The sequence below is a fragment of the Rhinoderma darwinii genome, chromosome 2, assembly GCF_050947455.1.
Source record: "Rhinoderma darwinii isolate aRhiDar2 chromosome 2, aRhiDar2.hap1, whole genome shotgun sequence".
Lineage (NCBI taxonomy): Eukaryota > Metazoa > Chordata > Amphibia > Anura > Rhinodermatidae > Rhinoderma > Rhinoderma darwinii.
Genome location: NC_134688.1, coordinates 62,290,546 through 62,305,881, shown reverse-complemented (window position 1 = coordinate 62,305,881; position 15,336 = coordinate 62,290,546). Strand labels below are relative to the sequence as shown.

The following is a 15,336-nucleotide window of genomic DNA, read 5'->3' as shown; positions in this document are numbered from 1 at the left end:
CTAGTAGTTTCAGCGGGAGCCTTGCAATCACTCACTTCCGGGCTCCCGCGGTGATCGATGCGGGCAGAGCTTCTTTGCAGGATCACAATCATGTACATGCACGACAGAATGCGCGAATGGTTGCCTTTCCATGTAGTGCATGTACGTGATTATGCGCCAAAGGGGTTGTGATATCAGGACAACCCCTGTTTATGTGCCCTATAAGGTTATATGGTTGTCATAGAGGGGGGTCCTCAGCTCGGTACTCCCCTCTATGTGCCAGAACGGAGAGCCATTCTGTAAGAGCGGCTCCTATTCCGGCAGACCTGGAATGGCCTGCATGTAATGCTACACTTTCGCAGCTGGATGAAGCTTCCACAGTTGATCGCCAGGGGTCAGAGTTCAGCTGATCACCACGACAGCTTCATTTTGAAAGGGGGTTGTCATCATGAGAAAGGTGCCGTCTGCTTTATACAATGGTGGGAATTTATCAACCTTTCTTTGCCACTTTTCTGAAGTAGAAAAGTTGCAAAAGACTTATGGCCTTTTTATGCTGCTCTCGACACGTTTGCGAAAGCTGTCATAAATTATAGTGGAAATGTACGCCAGCTCCTAAATGGAATAGATGTTCCTTTGTGGGGCGTAGAAAGGTAGAGGCCCATGCTGGGCCCCATACCTTACCCCCCTCAATCAAACTACCCCCTCTTCATACAATTAAATAAATACAAATAAATGATGTTCACCTAACCACTCCTTTTATAGGAGGCCGTAAAATGCACAATATGCTGCACTCCGTAATTACTGCAGTGTATTGAGCAAGCGATCGCATGTTCAAGTCTCCTAGTGGGACTTTTTTTTTTATAACGTTTTGAACAACAGACAAAAAAAATTAAGCGTTTTCTAATTTTTTAACTAAAATAATGTAAAAAAAAAAAGTTAATAACTTGCTGCATTTGAAAAAGTTTGAACAATTAAAATATACGTTATTTTTCCAGCTCGGTGTATGCAATAATAAAAAAATTGAAAAAACTGTCAGAATTGCTGTTTTTTGGTCACCTTGCCTCCCTAAAAATAGAAAGTGATCAAAAAGACATATGTACCCCAAAATGGTACCAATTAAAACTACATCTCGCCACACAAAAATCAAGCCCTCGACAGAAGATATAGGGATGACGGATTATCCTGGCGTATGCATGTTCACCACAGACATAGTGTGAACATAGCCTAAACAGGGCAATCATTGGCTGGCACGCCGTACTCTGACATTGTTTATAATTATTTATTTATATAGCGCCATCAACTTCTAAAACGCTTTACATGGCGTGATATTGGGGTACCAAATTTTAAAAGTTGGCAAATCTGGCACATTAATGTATGAACTGGAACTATATACCCTATATATAGAATCCCTATGAGCTTTAGGGTATGTTCACACGTTGTGTTTTCAGGGGGATTTTGGGGCATAAAATCCTCGAAATACGCTAGCTAAACGCCTACAAACATCTGCCCATTGATTTCAATGGAAAAACGGTGTTTCCTTGAGACGGGGCGGTCTTTTATACTTCACATAAAAAAAAACGCTGCATTTGTGTCAATAGAAAAAAAGCTCCAAAAACGTCTAGCAAAAAAGCGGAAAATGTTTTTTCTAGATGTTTTTGGTGCTGTTTTTCTATTGACACACTGAAAAACAGGTCCAAAAACGGCTCAAGAAGTGACATGCTCCTTCTTTTTACGCTGCATTTTTTTAAAACAGCGGCGTAAAAAAACGTCCTGTCTGAACGAAACGCCATTTTTCCTATTAAATTCAATGGGCAGATGTTTGTAGGTGTTTAGCTATAATTTTTTCAGGCATATTTTGAGGCGTATTCCCCCGCAGTACGCCTGAAAAGACAGTGTGTGAACATACCCCAGAGTGTGTGTAGAGATTACAGCAGGTATGGATTCTTCTATCACACATAATAGATCCGAACGATGTTATATATCTGCACTGCTGCCATGCTCTCCCTAGTAACGGCAGCGTTCAAGTCGTCCTAGAAACTAAGTGCGTCACTCCTCATGCCGCCTGCCTATTGGCTCCCGGCAAAGAGTTCTCCAGAAGCGTCCAGAACGCGGAAGCGGAAGCGGCATGTGTAGCCGGCGAGTAGTGTGAGGCTGCGGCTTCTAGAATGTTCTTCCACAGAAGCTTTATACGTAGCAGCGCCTCCTCCTCTTCAGCACATACAGCTCCCGGCATAGCAGCCGCTGCGTTCTCCTAGAGTTCTCCCAACTTCCATAGTGCCTGTACCTTTACCCACCAGCACTTGTCGCTCGGTACACCACCATGTCTGTGGTCGGGTTCGACCTTGGGTTCCAAAACTGTCACGTCGCCATCGCCCGAGCCGGTGGCATCGAGACTGTCGCCAATGAGTTCAGCGACAGATGCACCGCGTGAGTATATACCATTCTAATGGGGGGATTGTGTATATTAATGTGTGATCACCTATCCGCATCATGTACTGGTGTGACCTGTGTGCTGTAATACACATATAATGGTACAGGGATGATTCTACCATAAGAAGCGACATGGAGTTATGGTGACACCATCTACCTATATACCTGTATAGGTTACAATGGACAAATTATTACCTTTGATTAGTAAAAGTGATCTACAATGATGAAATTGGGTGTCCAACGTATCCCAATGGTAAATTGAAGAATAAACGCACAAGCCACTAAGGGTCCGGTTCCACTTGCGGCCAAAACCACACCTTCTTGTGGTGGCGAATTGTCACTCAATCTTGCCAACAAAATAGTTCGGCCATTGGCCACCGCAAGTGAGCGAGGCTTCGGTCGTATGCGGACCCACTATGTGGGACCGTACCTTACAGGGGTGTTAGGGGTATTTGCCCCTGTTGCCTGAGGCCAACAAGTCTGGGTATTGAGATACAGGTCTAGGGTTTGAACTGAATCTTTGCCCGGGTGCAGGAAAAACTATCTAAGGCCCTGTTCACACTTGAGTTTTTTTGACCTGGAAAACGTGCCAAAAAAACGGCTGAAAACGTCTTCCATTGATTTCAATGGCAGGCGTTTTTTTTTTCCGTGAGCGGAAAAAGTCTTGCGGGAAAAAGAAGCGACATGCCCTATCTAAAGGCGTTTACGTCTCTGAGCTCCCAATGACCTCAATGGGAGGCAGAGAGAGCCTATTTTGCTGCGTTTTTGCCCGTGGCGATCAATGGTCGTGGGCGAAAATCGTGGCAAACGTCATGCAGGCAGATCAAAATTCCGTCTAGAATTTTGAGGCAGAATTTTTCTGCCTGCAAAAAACTCAGTGTGAACAGGGCCTACACTCCAGTCTATTAACCATACTGCGAGATAGAGATATAGATCTATAAATAATCTCAGTAGTGATAGTATATGGTTGACACTCTATTAGCATGGAACCGTGCATTATATGATCAATAGTCATAGCAGACATATAATTACTTAGGCCTCATGCACACGACCGTAAAAACTCCCGTTATTACGGGTCGTAATCACGACCCGTAATAACGGGCTCATAGACTTCTATTGGCGACGGGTGCCTTCCCGTTTTCTCACGGGAAGGTGCCCGTTCCGTTAAAAAAGATAGAACATGTCCTATTTCTGGCCGTAATAACGGCACGGACAGTCCATAGAAGTCTATGGAGCTCTCGTAATAACGGGTGGCTACATGTGTGCACCCGTCATTACGGCAGCGTTGCTAAGCTGAGTCAGTAAATAGTCACTGTCCAGGGAGCTGAAAGAGTTAACTGATCGGCAGTAACTCTTTCAGCACCCTGGACAGTGACTACCGATCAGTATAAACCTGTAAAAAATAAAAATAAAAGACGTTCATACTTACCGGCAACTTCCTGCTTCCTCCAGTCCGGTCTCCCGCCCGTTGCCTTGGTGACGCGTCCCTCTCGACATCCGGCCCGACGTCCTGGATGACGTTTCAGGCCATGTGATCGCTGCAGCCAATCACAGGTCAATCACAGGCTGCAGCGGTCACATGGACTGCCGCGTCATCCAGGGATGTCGGGCTGGATGTGAAGAGAGGGACGCGTCACCAAGACAACGGCCGGGTAAGTATGAATTTCTTTAACTTTTATTACAGAAAGGGCTGTCCCTTCTCTCTATCCTGCACTGATAGAGAGAAGGGGCTGCCGATTAGTGCAGTGCTATTTTGCCGCCAAAAACGTGCTCGTAAATACGGGTGGAATACGTGTGACACCGGACCCATATTTACGAGCACGGGTTCGTAAATACTGGTGCAAAACGGGTGGAATACGTGTGACACCGGACCCGTATTTACGCCAGTATTTACGGGTGGGAAAAAATACGGTCGTGTGCATGAGGCCTTAAACTGTAACAATCTGTGATCTAAATATTTGTATTTTTTTTACTATTGCTCTGTTAGGGTATGTTCACACGATGGCATCTGTAACGGCTGAAATTACGGGGATGTTTCAGCCTGAAAACATCCCTGTAATTTCAGCCGTAACGGCATGTGCAGGCGCTTGAACGGCGCGTCAATTACGGACGTAATTGGCGCTGCTATTCATTGGAGTCAATGAATAATGGCTCCAATTACGCCCAAAGAAGTGACAGGTCACTTCTTTGACGCGGGCGTCTATTTACGTGCCGTCATTTGACAGCGGCGCGTAAATTACGCCTCGTGTGAACAGACAAACGTTAACATTAGCAATGTTTCCATCACCATTGATATCAATGGTGACTGAAACGGAAGCTGTGGTTTCAGTTTGACTTTCCGTTGCGGGGTTCACCCGACGGAAACCCCGGAACGGACAGCCAACGCTGATGTGAACAGGCCCTTAGATGTAGATACAAATTTGGACTTCAATACCGATACTTTGCCAACAATAATAATTTAAAAAAATAAGTTCTTCCACTTTCTGATGTGAGGCACGACGTGTGATGAATTTTTGAATGTGCCTCACATTAATAGTAATTAACCCCATCATGTTTCTCCGTCATAATGGACAACATTGGGTTAATGTGTGAGGTACATGATGGGGTTAATTACTATTAAAGTGAGGCAAACGGAGGTTCAAAATTCATCACACCTCGCGCCTCATTAATAAGTGTTCAACGTTTTTTTTTTATACCGTACACATCATAAATGATGCAAAAAAATTGTTGTGCAGGTTATTACGGCTGCGCCAAAACCGAATGTGTATATTTAATGTATTGAGACTTATTTTAATATTTATTGTAAAAAAATGTTTGTTTTTTTAAATTTAACATTACTATGTTTTTACTTTATTTTTAAACTTTAATGCACTGGCATATATCTATATACGGATAGTACACAGGCAGTTGTTAGGACTTACCTCAGTATGCCCTAACGACAGGACATGTGGTCAGACAGCCCTGGAGTCCTTCAATTGACCCTGGGCTGTCTGCCCATATATGGTATGTCCCTCGATCGCGTCACAGGGATTACCTGTGATGTGATCCCAAGGGGCATCCCCCCCCTTCTCATTTATCGCTTCAATGCTGTGGTCAGCTTTGAGCGCAGCATTCAGGGGAATAGCGGCGGAGATCAGAGGTTTCTCTCATCTCCGCCGTTACAGCGGGGCTGCGGCTGTGGAATACAGCCATTGCCCGACTCCTGACAATAAGTGCGCGCGCGCTCAGCATGAGGTGATGTGGCCGGCGCTGCACTAATGAGAGGCGGTGCAGGCACTGAAGACCGAAAACATGGGGGTGTTTTGTAGTGCGCCCGCCATGTTCTGTCTTCAGTGCCGCCGCTCATTAGTGCAGCGCTGGTCGCATCACATGCTGATTGCGCGCGCACTTATTGTCAGGAGCGGGGCAATGGCTGTATTACACAACCGCAACCCCGCTCTCATACATTCATGTGCCGCACAGCTTAGTATCGAAATGCATGAAATTACGGTATCGAACCGGTTTGAGGGTGCACGGCATCGAAACCGTATGGAAGTTTTGATGCATCGTGCATCCCTAGTTAGATGTGTGCGCAGGTCCCGTCCTCTGACATGGAGTGTGACGTCACGTCATCCGCACCACGTGGTGATGTGAATGGAAGTGTCTGGAATCTTCCTGAATTCTCTTCCTCTTTACATCATTTGCCTCCTTTAGGGTCTGTTCACACGCAGTGGTTTGAGACGTAATTCGGACCGTTTACGCCTTGAATTACGCCTGAAAAAAACGGCACCATTACACCTCCAAACATCTGCCCATTGCTTGCAATGGTATTTACGATGTTCTGTTCCCATGAGGCTTAATTTTATACGTCGCGGTCAAAATACGGCGCGTAAAAAGACGCCCGAGAAAAAGAAGTGCAGGACACTTCTTGGGATGTTTTTGGAGCCGTTTTTCATTGACTCCATTGAAAAACAGCTCCAAAAACTACCGTAAAATACGCAGCGAAAAACGCGAGTTGCTCCAAAAATGTCTGAAAATCAGGATCTGCTTTCGCTTGAAAACAGCTCCGTATTTTCAGACGTTTTGGAGTTTGCGTGTGAACATACCCTTAAGATGTCTTGCCATGTGGCTCCATGATTATTAAATGGGAGCGCTTTTGATTTTTGTCTCAATGAAAGGTGATCAGGATGTTAGAATAGTGAAGATGCTATCTATCTATCTATCTATCTATCTATTCCTCAGTTGTGCAGATTTGTTTTTAGCGGTTCAGCAAGCAATGTAGTACTGGGTTGATGGCTGTGTTTGCTCTCGGACTATTTTAAAGTCAGCGTACATAAATGAAAGCCGTTTTTCACACATCAGTTATACCATTCAGTCACTGACATTAAAGGGATTTTCCAATATTCTGTAAGGCCATGAAGGTAATTTCACATCCGTGTGCTGTACGTTTAAATAACTGACCAATGCGATTGAATGGGACTATTCACACGTCCGTGTTTTTCTTCAAGGAGAGTCTGTCCGTTGCGTGAAATTCACCGCATGTCCTGTTCTAGTACCTTTTTGTGGATCAACCTTGTTCATTAAAGTCTATGGATGCGTTTAAAGAAAAAAAATAAAGCACAAAATGGACATTACCCGACATCCGTGCAATGTCTGTTTTTCACACATCAGTTCCTAAAGAAATGCAGAGCGAGCGTGAAATCAAGTGCTCGCAAAGGAGAAACAACTAAAACCACACGGACGCAACACTGACAGTCGTATGCATGAAAAACCCTGGTCGGATGTGCTTTGGTGCACAAGGTCTAAATAACGTTGTCTCATAAAGTATACACCCTATTCGGTCATATAGATGACAGTGCCCCCCCTATTAGCAGTTTACCAAGTCCAACTTGTTTGGCGATCAGCTCGGCCTGTTTATTTCTATAAATCCTTGCATAATGAAAAGCTCTGTAACTTATTAATATGCTTTGTGTTTCAATTCTTCACCACTTTTAAGATCTCTGTTTGACAGTGAAGAGAAATGTTCTTCTTTACGTGCAGAGGCTGAAAGTGGATAGGAGTGACACCGTGCCACTCTTCTTCGTGGGCTGTGTCTAGTAGTATTCTTATAATGTGGCTGAGATGCTATACCAGACACAACCCATGGACATGAGGGGAGCTGTTTCTGGAGAAATAAAGCAGGGGTATAAAGGTTGGCCTGATGCCCACTTCAGTTATTTTCTTCAGGGTGCCATCTGTTTTTTCTCACTGATGGCACCTTGACACACTCGTTTATATGGGGCCATGCACACTTCCGTTGTTTTGACGGTTCCGTTCGTCCATTCCGTCAAAAGTAGTGCATGTCCTAATTTTGTCCGTCGTTCAGTGATCGTTGGGCCCATTGAAGTCTATGGGTCCGTCAAAAAAAACGGACGGCACGCGTGTCCGTCCGTTTTTCACGGATGCGTTGCTAGGCAACAGCAGGGCGTGCCAAAGTTCCCTGCATTCAACACACAAAATGGATTTTCACAGATAGTTTAAAATGGAAGCACAACATCTGTTTAAAACGGGACAACAGAACGGACGCGGAGTCACAACGGACGTGAAAACGGTGAAGGATGTGTGCATGAGGCCTACATGATAAATATTCTGTAGAACTAGTAGACACAGCCATTATTTATAGGCCCTGTTCACAGTTTTTTGCAGGCAGAAAAATCTGCCTCAAAGTTCCTTCATTCTGGTAAGTGTGTGGCATGAGGATGCGTAAACGCCACTTCTGACCCTACTTATTCTCCATTAAAGTCTATAGAGGTTTGGATACTGCCGAGTACAGTAAAGACTTTAAAGGGGTTTTCCAGCTTCTGATGACCTAACCACCGGATCAGTGAATCAGTACATGATCTGTGAGGGGGTCTGACACCCGGGCCCCACACAGATCAGCTGGTTCGGTGCCAGTAGTATTCAAGTGAATAGGAGCAGTTCTGCAGCACGGCCGCTATGCTATGTACGGAGCCAACTGCTTCCGGGCTCCGTACATAGCATTATGTGCCATAACATCCAGTGCCCGCAGGCCACCGGAGCGGCTTATCAGTGCGGGGTCCGGGTGTTGGGCCCGCACCGATTACATACTGATGACCTATCCGGTGGAAAGGTTATCAGTTGTCAGAAGTAGGGATGCACGATGCATCGAAACTTCAATGCCGTGCACCCCCCAAACGGTTCGATACCGTTATTTCATGTATTTCAATACTAAGCTGTGCGGCCGCACAACTCAGTATAGTAACACATGAATGTATGAGAGCGGAGCTGTGGCTGTGAAATACGGCCATTGTCCCGCTCCTGAGTCCTGACAAGTGCACGCCGTCAGGATTATGCTATACAGCCAGCGCTGCACTAATGAGTGGCGGCACTGAAGACAGAACAGGGTGGGCACACTGCAAAACACCCCCATGTTCTGTCTTCAGTTCCTGAACCGCTGCTCATTAGTGCAGCGCTGGCCGCATCACCACATGCTGACCGCGCGCGCACTTAATGTCAGGAGCAGGGCAATGGCTGTATTACACAGCCGTAGCCCCGCTCTATAGCGGCGGAGATCCGAGAAACCTCTTATCTCCGCCATTATTCTCCTGAATGCTGCGATCAAAGTTGACTGCAGCATTCAGGGGAAAATGAGAAGGGGGGGATGCCCCTTGGATCGCATCACAGGAATCCCTGTGACACGATTGAGGGACATACCATATATAGGCAGACAGCCCAGGGTCTATTGAAGGACCCCAGGGCTGTTTGACCATATTTGCTGTTAGGGCATACTGAGGTAATTCCTAACAACTGCCTGTGTACTATCTGTATATAGATATATGCCAGTACATTAAAGTTTAAAAATAAAGTAAAAACAAAGTAATATGAAATTTAAAAAAAACAAAACATGCCTTTTTTACAATAAACATGATAAGTCTCCATACATAAAATATACATATTCGGTATTGGCGCGGCCGTAATAACCTGCACAACAATTTTTTTTTTTGTCATTTATGATGTGTACGATGTAAAAAAACAAACTGCTTTCTTTCTTTCTCTACATGTGAGGCGCGTGGTGTGATGTATTTAACCTCCATGTGCCTCACATTAATAGTAATTAACCCCATCATGTACCTTACACATTAACCCGTTGTGACTGAGAAGCATGATGGGGTTAATTACTATTAATGTGAGGCACATTCAAAATCCATCACACCTCGTGCCTCACATCAGAAAATAGAAGAACTCTTTTTTTTATTACTGTTGGCAAAGTATCGTTTTGGTATCGAAATCGCAATACTACACGAAGTATCGGTATCGAAGTCCAAATTCTGGTATCGTGACATCCCTAGTCAGAAGGTGGACAACCCCTTTATCGGAGAATGATGTGACTATGCCATGACTCATTTGTCTGAAACCCCTTTAATCGTATGAAACGCAAGTGGTCCGACTATATTTAAACATGACTTTATTGTAGGACTTGCTTAGATTATGCACTCCAGTCCTGCCTGTGACTGACCAGCGGGCTGACCTCTATACATAGCTCGGTATAGAGGGTGCAGGAAGGTGTAACCCAATGAATAGGCCTTGGGGAATTAATTTTCACACTATTGTGACCTAGGATCCAGAGAGTGATGGTCACCGCCTTGTTGTTTCACATGTATCCAAATGGGTAACACATGTATTTCAATGGGGCTGTGTCCCCCCCCCCCCTGTTTCAACAGAGTGTGTGGAGGGTGCGTGAAAAAATGGGACAAGTCCTATTTTCTCGCGTTTCACGCATTCTTCCATAGACTAGTCTATGGGTATCCATCATAACTCGACCCACACAGGCGCACCTCGGACGTGAAAAACTGCAGTTTTTCACGTCCAAGGTTGCCCATGCTCGTCTGACTGTAGCCTTATACCTATAGTCAGTATGGTATATGTGAACTTGTATGGCCAGTTTATTTAGTACTCGTACGTTTCTGTTTGGTTATCTGAATCGTTGTCGTCCTCCTTAGATCATTACAATGAGACAATGTTTATTGATTATGTATCTCCAGGGGCTCCCAACTTCTTAACTGATTACTGAGCTCCCATGTGTACGTACGGCTGGACAGTGCCCACAATGAGCTCCGTTATGTGTAGGCATCTGGAGAATGTTCATTCACCTCCTCAGTTATATTCTCCCTATTTTATTACTCTACAGCTTGCAATCTGTTTCAGCCTCTTCACTGATCATTATACTGAGATGCGTTTTTGTTTTTTGCGCTGTACGTAGAAGAAAATATGAACTATGAACTCCCTGTTCTATATTTTCCCATTCTGATATTGCTATTCTTTTAGCTGACTGCTGTCTGTTTTATTTTTAGGGCTGTGATTTCTTTTGGAACAAAGAACAGAACAATTGGTGTCGCTGCTAAGAATCAGGTCTGTTATTCGGACTATTGCTGGATATTAAAGTGGTTCTGTACATTGATAGAACGCTAGATAATGGGGCTGAGCTGCAATACCAGTTACTGTACTTAGAGAGGCCACAGTGTCCTTGTTCTCATGATCAGATCCTGATCAATTATATTTTCTTATCTTTCGGCTGCATAGAATTTGAACATTCTCCAAACATTTGACTAGTTAAAGAGAACCTTCCACCTCCCCATACATGTGCAGCATGTAATGGGGAGGGCTGAACAAACCCTGGGGCACTTTACTTTTTTTTTTTTCTACTTCCCTCTGTTATTTAGATATCGGTGCCGTTTATATTTGGTGCCCGATTATTCAAATAACACCCTGAACTGTCAACGGGCGTGTACTGGCAAGGGGGCGTGTTACTATGGCTGTGACACTGTCAAATTAGATATGGACAGTGTTACAGCAAGAGCGAGAATAGAGGAGAGAGAGTGTGCGCACGCTCTCTCACTCTTCAGCTTTCAAGATTAGTCTTCTGCCGAACTGGCAAGGGGGCGTGTCTCTGCTACGGACAGTGTAAGAGCTGGGGAGAGGAGAGCGCGCTCATCTCTTCAGCTCTTGTGGGAGATCAGTCTTGTATTGTCTGCCGAACTGGCAAGGGAGCGTGTCTCTGCCACGGACAGTGCAAGCGCCCCCCTGCTCTTACACTGTCCGTAGCAGTGACACGCCCCCTTGCCAGTTCGGCAGAAGACTAATCTTGAAAGCTGAAGAGTGAGAGCGCTCTCTCTCTCCCTCCATATCGTATTGGACAGTATCACAGCCATAGTAACACGCCCCCTTGCCAGTACACGCCCCGTTGACATTTCAGGGTGTTTAAAGAGGCTCTGTCACCAGATTTTGCAACCCCTATCTGCTATTGCAGCAGATAGGCGCTGCAATGTAGATTACAGTAACGTTTTTATTTTTAAAAAACGAGCATTTTTGGCAAAGTTATGACCATTTTTGTAGTTATGCAAATGAGCCTTGTAAAAGTCCAACTGTGCGTGTATTATGTGCGTACATCGGGGCGTTTTTAATACTTTTACTAGCTGGGCGCTCTGAAGAGAAGTATCATCCACTTCTCTTCAGAACGCCCAGCTTCTGCCAGATCACGCTGTGACGTCACTCACAGGTCCTGCATCGTGTCAGACGAGCGAGGACATCGGCACCAGAGGCTACAGTTGATTCTGCAGCAGCATCAGTGTTTGCAGGTAAGTAGCTACATCGACTTACCTGCAAACGCCGATGCTGCTGCAGAATCAACTGTAGCCTCTGGTGCCGATGTGTCCTCGCTCGTCTGACACGATGCAGGACCTGTGAGTGACGTCACAGCGTGATCTCTCGAGAACACGCTGTGTCTGCACTGCCAGAAGCTGGGCGTTCTGAAGAGAAGAGGATGTTACTTCTCTTCAGAGCGCCCAGCTAGTAAAAGTATTAAAAACGCCCCGATGTACGCACATAATACACGCCCACTTGGACTTTTACTTTTAAACACACCCACTTGGACTTTTGCAAGCCTCATTTGCATAACTACAAAAATGGTCATAACTTGACCAAAAATGCTCGTTTTTTAAAAATAAAAACGTTACTGTAATCTACATTGCAGCGCCGATCACATGCAATAGCAGATAGGGGCTGCAAAATCTGGTGACAGAGCCTCTTTAAATATCGGGCACCAAATATAACGGCACCGATATCTAAATAACGGTGGGAGGTAGAATTTCTTTTTTTAAAGTGCCCCAGGGTTTGTTCAGCCCTCCCCATTACATGTTTGGGGAGATGAAAGGTTCTCTTTAAGGGTTTTCCCATAATCCATATCTCTCACATTCACAGGATATGTGGTAAATATCTGATTGGTAGGGGTCCGACTGCTATCTTCAGCAGCCCCATAGAAATGAACTGAGCGGTGGTTGAGCATTCACAATACAGCTCCACTCCTATAGGGCTTACCAGGAATGGCATGGTAACACTGATATTGTGACTTGTGGGGTCCTAGCGGTGGGCCCCCCCCGGCGATCACATATTTATCACCTATCCTGTTGATAGGTGATAAATAATGATTATGGGAAACCCCCTTAAAGCATTAATTATTTTTTAGCTTTTTTTCTTATTGGCTTCTTTATTAGTTTTTCTATAATGAATTAACTTGTCTAAACTGTGTTTATTCTCCTACAGCTAGTCACAAATCCAACAAACACTGTATCCCACTTTAAAAAGCTCCATGGCCGATCATTTAGCGATCCTTTTGTCCAGGAAGAAAAATATAATTTGGCCTATGAACTGGTCCAAACAAACAGCGGAGGCGTTGGATTCCGGGTATGTTTCTAGATCTATTTGGTATATTTGCTATTGACTGTATTTTACGTGTCTGCGTTTGACCCCCCCCCCCCCTTTTTTTTTTTCCCCCTCCTTTTCTAGGTGATGTACATGGATGAACCACACATTTTCAGTGTAGAACAGATAACCGCAATGCTTTTAACAAAACTCAAGGAGACTGCAGAGAGTAACTTGAAGAAGCCGGTGACTGACTGTGTCATCTCTGTAAGTCGTATTCTACACAATGACAAGGCGGTGACTGACTGTGTCATATCTGTAAGTCGTATTCTACACAATGAGGATGCGGTGACTGACTGTCATATCTGTATGTCGTATTCTACACGATGACAAGGCGGTGACTGACTGTGTCATCTCTGTAAGTCGTATTCTACACAATGACAAGGCGGTGACTGACTGTGTCATATCTGTAAGTCGTATTCTACACAATGAGGATGCGGTGACTGACTGTGTCATCTCTGTAAGTCGTATTCTACACAATGACAAGGCGGTACACCACCATGGGAAGGACTAAGCGGTAGTCCGTAGCTTTCAGCTATGATGGTTATTCTAGTATTCGTTTCCATCAGCTCGTTCCTAGATGTGCTGTACGGTGACTGTTGGCTTCTGGGTTGCATGTTGGACTGAGTATGTTCTTTATTTTGTTAGGTCCCCTCCTATTTCACAGATGCTGAGAGGAGGTCAGTGCTGGATTCGGCTCAGATAGTCGGCTTGAACTGTCTAAAACTGATGAATGATATGACCGCAGGTAAGATCTTTTGTAAATTGTATTATTCTGCTTCCTTTCACTTCATTATGTATAAAGCCATAGACATGAGAGCATTTTAGGCCTGTATATACATCTCTATCTCTGGATACTCTTTGGTCTTGCAGTCAGTTGTACTCTGAAGTTTGAGTGGTCCTTCTGTGAGCCAGAATAAAGAGTGGCTCCTGCTCTGAAAGACCTGTTGTGTCCCTGCATTACATGGTTGAGCGTTCTGTTTAATAGCCACCAGGCAATCGTACAGCTTAGTACTACATTCCAGCTTACCGCATAAGACCTGTAGTTCCATACTGGTTCTACCTTTCTTATTTCTTACATGTGGAGACATCTGCAGCACAACACCTAGCCTAAGTAATCACTCAAGTCAATCGCCTTGTTTACACCTATGGTTTTAACCCTTTTTTTTTTTTTTTTTTTCTCCTCTCCCTTAGTTACATTAAACTATGGCATTTATAAGCAAGATCTCCCGGCTCCTGAGGAGAAAGCAAATATTGTGGTTTTTGCTGATATGGGACACTCCTCTTTCCAGATTTCTGCTTGTGCCTTCAATAAGGGCAAGTTAAAGGTAGAGTAGTAAATATATGTGTGTGTGATTCTCTAAATTTTGCATTAAATAACCATAATTGTGGCGCTTCAAACATCACGACTAGCGTAAAGCTTAGTTTTACATCTATCTTTCAGGTACTTTTAAGGGGATTGTAATTGGCAAGATGACGATGACCACAATTGTTGTGATGTAATAAGACTTTATCCTTTGTTTTTACTTACTTAGGTTCTGGGCACTGCCTTTGACCCATATCTTGGAGGAAGGAACTTTGATGAAAAATTGGTTGAATACTTCTGCGAGGAGTTCAAAACCAAATATAAACTGGATGTGAAGTCTAAAATCCGAGCACTTCTTCGCCTCCATCAGGAATGTGAGAAGCTAAAAAAATTGATGAGCAGCAACAGCACAGATCTTCCGCTTAATATTGAATGCTTCATGAATGATATCGATGTGTGCGGACGAATGTGCAGGTGAGCATGTTGTTAGATACTTTAGAACTCCATTTTGGGGATTCTGGAGCTCCTATATTAGAGAAATGAATTCTATTTGATAAACTTCTGTTAATCATACTGATCTTCTAAAAGTGTAGGGAAGACGCTCTCCTCGGTTATCCCAGCAGCCCGTGGATTGGAAAATACACTGTAACTAGTTTACAGGCTGCAGAAAATTTTTAGGGATTTTGACTTCCCTGCAACATTGTAGCATGAGCTGAACGTCGCTCCTGGTTGCAACAACGAGGAAATCTGCTGCTAAAAGTATATTGGGGGAAAATGGCCTAGAATATTGTTCCCTGTAATGCTTGTTTACCTCTAGTATAGAGATGCACTTTGTTTTTTGTTTTTTAAAAATGTTAATTCTTTGCCCATGTTACCTTTATGAA

At 44.3% G+C, this 15,336-nt stretch overlaps 1 protein-coding gene across 1 annotated transcript in view; it reads left to right on the top strand.

Moving 5' to 3' along the window:
- The first annotated feature begins 2,072 nt into the window (after nt 1–2,072).
- The window catches only part of HSPH1 (heat shock protein family H (Hsp110) member 1), a 33,845-nt gene continuing 20,581 nt past the window's right edge, over nt 2,073–15,336 (top strand). The window contains exons 1-7 of the mRNA XM_075851691.1: nt 2,073–2,406; nt 10,740–10,797; nt 12,988–13,128; nt 13,231–13,353; nt 13,795–13,894; nt 14,341–14,474; nt 14,682–14,926. Coding sequence (XP_075707806.1) covers nt 2,300–2,406; nt 10,740–10,797; nt 12,988–13,128; nt 13,231–13,353; nt 13,795–13,894; nt 14,341–14,474; nt 14,682–14,926 — 908 coding nt within the window. The 5' untranslated portion in view covers nt 2,073–2,299. The remainder of the gene's footprint in view (nt 2,407–10,739; nt 10,798–12,987; nt 13,129–13,230; nt 13,354–13,794; nt 13,895–14,340; nt 14,475–14,681; nt 14,927–15,336) is intronic.